The sequence below is a fragment of the Macrotis lagotis genome, chromosome 8, assembly GCF_037893015.1.
Source record: "Macrotis lagotis isolate mMagLag1 chromosome 8, bilby.v1.9.chrom.fasta, whole genome shotgun sequence".
NCBI classification, from domain to species: domain Eukaryota; kingdom Metazoa; phylum Chordata; class Mammalia; order Peramelemorphia; family Peramelidae; genus Macrotis; species Macrotis lagotis.
The window spans coordinates 141918653-141926464 of record NC_133665.1 but is presented as its reverse complement, the minus strand read 5'-3'; the positions used below and the strand labels follow the sequence as shown (position 1 = coordinate 141926464).

General features: G+C 41.1%; 1 protein-coding gene across 1 annotated transcript in view; it reads left to right on the top strand.

Annotated features, from left to right (window-relative positions):
• Positions 1-808: 808 nt before the first annotated feature.
• The window catches only part of SLC6A1 (solute carrier family 6 member 1), a 29325-nt gene continuing 22321 nt past the window's right edge, over positions 809-7812 (top strand). The window contains exons 1-5 of the mRNA XM_074196069.1: positions 809-937; positions 2401-2827; positions 3983-4114; positions 4966-5066; positions 7330-7439. Coding sequence (XP_074052170.1) covers positions 2587-2827; positions 3983-4114; positions 4966-5066; positions 7330-7439 — 584 coding nt within the window. The 5' untranslated portion in view covers positions 809-937; positions 2401-2586. The remainder of the gene's footprint in view (positions 938-2400; positions 2828-3982; positions 4115-4965; positions 5067-7329; positions 7440-7812) is intronic.

Here is a 7812-nt window from a genome sequence, read left to right as displayed (position 1 = left end):
TTGCCATGACTGAGTCAGGCTCATGGACCACCATAGAAGATATTTTTCTGGGTCCTGAGACCAGACTAAAACATAGTAAAGGCTGAAAATGGACAAGGTCATCTTTGAGGATAAGAACCAAGAGACAGAATGCTAATGCTTTCCAAACAGAAGTCCTACATGCTCATCCAACTCTCTTCAACTTCTAGGAAGAGACTATAACATTAGGTAACTGGGGATTGTGGGACCCATCTCACATAGTAATTTGCGCATGTGGGAGCAGGGAGGGGGTTATGCACCTTGAAGACAGGGAAGTCAACCTCACGGTCAGTCACGGTACTCCGGCTACTGGGTAATTTGGCAATGCTAAGCTAGGGGGCATCTCGGGAAGGGAAGCATCAGGCAGAGAGCTCATGGTGCTTTGGCTGGACTGGGATGGGTTTGAATCCTGGATCTTTTCTGAAGTGATGGCTTTGGAGTTCACAATTTGCTGTGCGGGTTCCATAAGTTTAGATGTTGAAAAAAATGTTGAGAAAAAATTTGAAAAATACATGTTACAATTCAACAACTCTTGCTGAGACCCTTGAGAAGTTAAGAACTTCTCAGATCATTTGTCTTTTCTTCTGATAAAATTATGGAACATCTTTTTCCCATCTTCACCTTGACTTACCCACCTGTGCTCAGCCCAAGGACAGTCAACACTGGCACGTTGCATGTCTCCAGCTCCCTGCAGGTCTGGCTCCATGCTGCATGGATGTCACCACTGCCCCCATTGTCAGGGACATCAGCTGGGTGCATCCTTATCCCTGGTAAGGGCTAGCAGATCTTCACCCCACCATAGCACTGGCATCCCACCCTTCCTTCTGCTCACAAACTGTCTCTCCTCCCTCTACAGTGATATTGGCAGTACATGTGGATGGAACCTCACCTAGGCCAGCTGACAACACAAATATTCCAGGTAAGAAGAGAGATAAATGGGGCAGCCTATGGGAGGGAGCAGGAAGAGGATGTAGATTTTAAAGTCAGAGGGTCTTGGTTCAAATCCCTGCTCAGCCTCTTACTATTGCACCGTGTTGAGCAGGTCATTTGACCTCTGCCTCCCCCAACTATAAAACAAAGAAGTTGAACTAGGTCTTCCAAAGTCTTCCCAGTTCAAATCTGTGATATTTAGAAGTCATCTAGTCTATCTTTTGATCTACAAGCAAAAATATATCCCTAAGTAAATAGCAGTGATAACAGTAATATTTAGCTAGCATTTTAAGGTTTATAAAACGTTTCACAGATGTCTTATTTAGACTCCCAGTTAGGTTCATGGGTTGTCTTTCCCATTCTCTTAGCTGATATAAGCTCAAGATGGAGGAAAATGAAGTCATAATATAATATAATTATAATATAACATAACATAATATAATACAAACCTTAGTCAAACACCCAAACAGATTGCAGCTGCTGCTTTGAATATCTGTTCAGGCAACAAAGTGGGTGGTATAGTAGATAGCATGTTGGGCTTAAGAATCAGGAGGACTTGCATTCAGATCCTGCCAAGAACTTAAGAGCTATGGATCTGCAGGCAGATCATGTAACTTCTCTCCAACTCATTTTGTGCATATCATATGAGGTCAGGCAAATCAAGAAGTATTTATGGAACATGTGTGATATTCTTTAGTATATTCATGATACTTTGCAAACCTACAAGTGCAGTATAAACCAGTAGCTATTATTATTATAGTTTTGTTATTATTATTATTATGCTACTGATATCCCTTTTAATGCATTAATACATAAAATTTGCATATAATTTAGTGAAGCAGAAAGATTTGTGGACTCAGGTGTTAGGAGACATAGTTGCTTAGACTTCCTAGGTGTATGACCATGAACAAGCTTTTTAATATCTCAGCTTTCTCATCTGTAAAATGGGAACAAGATCAGAGTATTATCTATCTCACAGGAATGTGTTACAGCAAAGTGTTTTGTAAAGCTTCAAGTGATTTGCCCTTGAGAGTTATCCTATATAAAGACAAGTTGAAATGTAAAAACTAATAGACTGACTTCTGTGGGGAGTGGGAGGAGGGAAGCAAGATTAGGAGGAAAATTATAAAATTCAAAATAAATAAAAACTTTATTTTATAAAAAAATAAAAAAGTAAAGATATGTTGAATATCAGAGAAAGAGGAGTCAAATTTCTTGAGTTAATCCATGGTCAACAAGTTAATTCTGTTTGGGGGCTGAAAATCATCTCAAATTATATATACATATATATATATATATATATATATATATATATATATACACACACATATATATATCCCATGTAAGCTTTGAAGAACAATCCTTTTTCTTACATCTCCCATAGGAAAAGAATTCAGGAAGGAAGAGATATAGAATGACAACTCCACTAAATCACAAATTTGCATTTTCTAGGAACTGAGACCTGTTTCCAGGATCCTCACACTCTGACCTTTCTCATCATTCCCTCTCCTGTATTGATCCCAGCAAACTTTTAACTCCTTAGTCGGACAATTGAAGATTGCAAAACTGCTGTCCACGTGGACTGGGGCTGATATCTCCCGTCCATCTGCCAGGGCCTCCCCATCCAAACCCAGAGACATGGCAACCAATGGGACCAAGATTGCAGATGGGCAGATTTCCACTGAGGTCAGTGAGGCCTCCATCACCAATGACAAGCCCAAGACGTTGGTGGTGAAAGTACAAAAGAAGAAGTCAACAGACCTTCCTGATCGGGACACCTGGAAAGGCCGATTTGACTTCCTCATGTCCTGTGTGGGCTACGCTATAGGATTGGGGAACGTTTGGCGCTTTCCTTATCTCTGTGGAAAGAATGGTGGTGGTATGTGATTGTGATCTATCTCAAACTCCCTGAGATTGGGGAGAAGAGGACAGTAGACAGTTCAACCATTTTCATCAAAGGTCCTGAAAGAGAAAGAAAGGGGTGGGGGAGAGGGGAGAAGGAGACATGAAACTGGTATGCATTTAAAAGAAAAGTCTAGGTTCTAGCCCCAGCTTGTCCACTGTGTGACCTTCAGTAGAAATCTATAAGAAATACCCAATTTCCTGCCTTATTCTTTTTAGACCAGATAGTCATCAAATAGCCAATTGAAATAGTGTGCTAGAAAGAATTCCAGTTTTGAAGGTAAATGACCTTAGTTCAAATCCCAATTTTCCCAGTTTAACTTCCACTTCATTCTCTTCACCTCAGTTTCCTTATCTCTAAAACTGAGATAATTAAGCTAGAATGGGGGTGTTTTTAACCTGGGGGGTCTATGAACCTGACTTCTAAATTTATTTATTTATTTGTTTATAATTACACCTCAAAATAATCCAACTTCTTTGTAATCTTCTGCATTTAATTTTATGTAAAGATGATTCCGAAAAGGGTGCTTAGACTTTCCTTTACATTCAGAGACCCATGACATTCACATATACACACACACACAAACACATATACATACATATACATATTGGGTTATGATGCATCTAGGATCATTAAATGCCATTGTTTTATTTCTTAAATATTTTTCACTATTCTTACTAAAATCTTAATCTGGGGTCTCATGATCTAGAAATTATCCTATCTAGGTTTTCTACAGCTATACCTATAGGTTGCAAGCTCCACAGAGCTTACCAAATATTAAGGCTTTATGTATGGACCCAGTAATGATATTCCAAAAGCCAGGCTAGCCAAATTCAGAACAACTCATCACAAGAAGACTAGCCACAGAAGGGGGTGGAGGGTTAAAGTTTTGGCCATAACAACTCACAAAGACCATCTGTTCAGTGAAGGACACATCCACAGGGAAGAAATCATGAAGCCTTGAAAGACTGCAGAAAGTTCTCCCTCTCCATTAAGTCTTTTCCCCCTCCCCTGCCTTAGGGCTTCCTTTGATTTTTCCACTTTACTACTGGGCTTATGGCTGTGTCCTGCCCAGTCAGTGGCCTTCCTAGAGCCTTGGTGCCTATTGCCTTTCTTCTTTCTTCCCTACAGGAGCATTTTTGATCCCTTACTTCCTAACTCTCATCTTTGCTGGAGTCCCTCTCTTCCTTCTGGAGTGTTCCCTGGGCCAGTACACATCAATTGGAGGCCTCGGGGTTTGGAAGCTTGCTCCAATGTTCAAGGGTAAGTTGAGGGAAAGAGGAAACTTTATGATCATTGAAGAGGATGTGCCTTAAGCTCCACTCTCAGACCCTTGGGGTGACCAGGTGGCCTTGTTTGGAGGCCTCAGGCTTACTTGGAGAGTCAGTGGGGTGGTAAAAACATCCATTGCTCTATAAGTCGACCAGCTGATTGTATGACCTTGAACAAGGTAACTCTACTTCCATGAACCTAAGTTTCCTCAGTTATAAAAGGAGCAGATTCAACTGCTCTCTGAGTAATCTTCCTGAGCTAACATTCTATTATAATGGTTGTCCTTCATTTTCAAAGAAGACCATGAAATCAGAGAGAAGCACATGAATTGAATTTGAGTGGGGGCAAGGGACTATGTTATGTCACCAGCATCACTTTCTCCTCCAGGCATCTGGGTCCAGTGACTAGATAAGGATCAGGACAACCAGAGATGGTCTTACATGTGAGGCAATCAGGGTGCAGTGACTTGCTCAAAGTCACTCAGCTAGTAAGAGTTAAGTGTGTCTGAGGCTGGATTTGAACTCCTGTCCTCTTGACTCCAAGGTTGGCCATTACACCACAAGCACCTGCTCTCTATGTATGTTACTCTTTCCACAAATACTTACTAAGCACCAATTGCATGTAGAGCAGTGGTTTAGGGCTCTAGATAAGACTTAAATTCTGTCTCTCCAAGTGAATTGTAAAGTCTTTAAAGAAAGGAACCCTGTCCTACATATGCTACATGTCTTTGCAACCTCCATAGTAAGTAGCCTGCACATCCTGCTTGCTAGAGAAATTCTTATGTGGCTACTAATGCTGCCCTTGTGGCCAGACCTTCATGCGGACTCTTCTTCCTCTCCCAGGTGTAGGTTTGGCTGCTGCTGTGTTATCCTTTTGGCTCAATATTTACTACATTGTCATCATCTCTTGGGCCATCTACTACCTGTATAATTCATTCACCACAGTAAGTATCCTCTCTCTCCATTCCTGTGCTGTCTCTGTGCTTCAGGAAACAGCTCCTAGATGGATGGGCTGGAGCCCTTAGGTGTCCCAACCATAAAAAAAATAATAATAATAAAAACCTAAGTTGACTCAATTTCTCTTCAGACTCCCAACAATACATGCACATACACATACAATCACACATACACACACACACACACACTCAAACACAAACACACACTCACAATCACACACACACACACACATTCACATATTTCAGTTTTTTCTCTATAAAAGTTGTTTCATATAAATTGCTCTCCTAGTCAGTCAATGAGCACTAATTTTTAAAATATATTTTATTACCATACTTTGTTTTCATATCACCTTAATTTCCCCCCAATCCCTTTCAAAAAACAATCCTGTGTATAAAATTGCTTTTCAAAGAAAGAGAGGTATAAGAGGGGGAAAATGAGACCATTCAATACACTGAAAAAAATCTAACAATACAAAAATATTCCATACTGGGGAGCCCTCACTTCCACCAAAAAAGTCAGGGAGAGGTGTCTTCTCATAGGTTTTCTTCAGGTTCAAGCTTCAATCAGTATCTGTTAAGTTCTTGCTGAGGGGCCCAGGGTCAAACAAGGTTGGAGTTACAAAGAAAAGGGGTCCTTGCCCTCAAGAAACTTACATTCTAAGGAGGAGTCAAACATGCAAATAACTCAGTGACTATAAGATATCTGTAGGACAAATGGAAAGTAATCTGATATCTTTCTTAGGTGCCAAGTGAAAAATGAATATTGGGTTAAATATATAAATGTAAAAAACAGTCCCCAGTTCCTCCTCTCTGGAGGGAATAGGGTTCAACATTTCTTTCCTATTTTGAAGTAAATTAGTTGAATTTGCTCACCTTCCCTGAGATTACTTTCATTTAAAAGTGAAACCTCATAGGATCTAGACTCCCACCACCAGTCCCCATTCCCCCAAATTTAGTTCTAAATGATGGAGTTCTAAACCAGTCGAATGGGGCAGTAATGGTTAGAGAACTGGTCTTTTGGTAAGGAAGGACCTAGGTTCCCCTTCTGTCTCTGACATATATAAGCCAAAGCTTTTAAGTTTTCAATGCCTCAGGTAATGGTAACACCTAAATCCCTAAGAAGGTACTAATCTGTACTGATAAAAAAAAATTCCTCTCTGTGTGCTCCATCCACAAATGGTTCTGGTATAAAAAAATAAAAACAAAAAGTGAAGGTAAAATATATCCATATAGGACAAGGCAACTATCTACCCTGCCTATATATAACATTAGTCTTACCCCTAGGATATTTCCCTCCACTTCTATGGGTAGGGGCAACTCATCAAATAAGAATCAGAGAATGAAGGATTCTCAATCCTGCCATCACCCCCATCAGTTCCTTGAGATTCCTTCAGACCTTCCAAAGATCCTTCTCTTTCTCTCTCTCCTCTCTGTCTTTTGGTCTCTGTTGTCTCTATCTCTATCTCCATCCCTATCTCTGTTGATCTCTTTCATCTCTCTCTATCTCTCTCCCCATCTGTCTCTGTCCCTGTCTCTGTCTCTCCTTCTCTGTCTCTCTGTCTCTGTCTGTCTTTGTCTGTCTGTCTGTCTGTCTGTCTCTCTCTCCCCTCTCTCTGTCTCTCTCTCTCACACACACACACACACACACACACACACAACCCTTGATAGCATCACCTTTGCATCCTCCATTGTATTCTGGGGTCATTCAAACTATAAATGACTCTAAAGAACAGCCACTCAGAACTGTGGAGTTCCCTTCTTCTAAAGGGACCTATACCCAAGTCCTGCTGAAGAACAGTTGAGGCAGAAATCATCTCAGAAAGTAAAAGAGCTACAAAACCCCCATGGCATGCCATCTGGGGCAGGGATTTTATTTTTTTCTTTTTTTGCATTTTTTGGAGGCAACCAGGGTTAAGTGACTTGCCTAGGGTCATATAACTAGAAGGTATCTGAAGTCACTTTTGGGGGAGATAATCTATCTCCCATGCCAAAGCCAAATCATGATGGAACGTGATCTTGGCCAGCTCTCTTTCCCAAAGGTACTTCATTGTCTCCTTAAGCATTAACTTCATCAAGGCTGGGGTCCAGGCAAGAATCTGACCAGTAGAAAAGTTCATCCTCCCCCCCAAACCTCAGCCTTGACCTAAAGGAGCAGAGTGTGAGAGTGGGCTTCCCCAGCTTCCCTCCATTTTGCCTGATTCTTTCTCCATGTGGTTCCTACTGAGTCCCTGGACTGATTGTATCTCCATAGACGCTTCCCTGGAGACACTGTGGAAATTACTGGAACACGGACCGCTGCTTCTCCAACTACAGCATTGCAAACACCACCAACATGACCAGTGCTGTGGTGGAATTCTGGGAGTAAGTCTGGAGCTTCCCATCTCTCCTCAAATCAATGGATTGTACCTCAGAATCTGAGAGTTGGAAAAGATTGTAGACCATGGGCTAGCAGGTTTAAAGCTAGACAGGATCCTTGAGACTATGATATCTGACATGTTCATTTTACAGTTGAGAAAACTGAAGTCCAGAGACCTGTCTTAGGTCACATAGACAGTTGGGTTTTGAATGCAGATCCTCTGACTTCAAATCTAGTGCTCTTCCTAATACACTAAATCTCTACATTCCATCCTACAAAATTTACTAAGTACCTACTGTATGCAAGGGCACTGAGGATAAAAAGGCAAAACAAAACCTATATCTGTCCTCAAAAACCTTACATTTGCTTGGGGGGGGC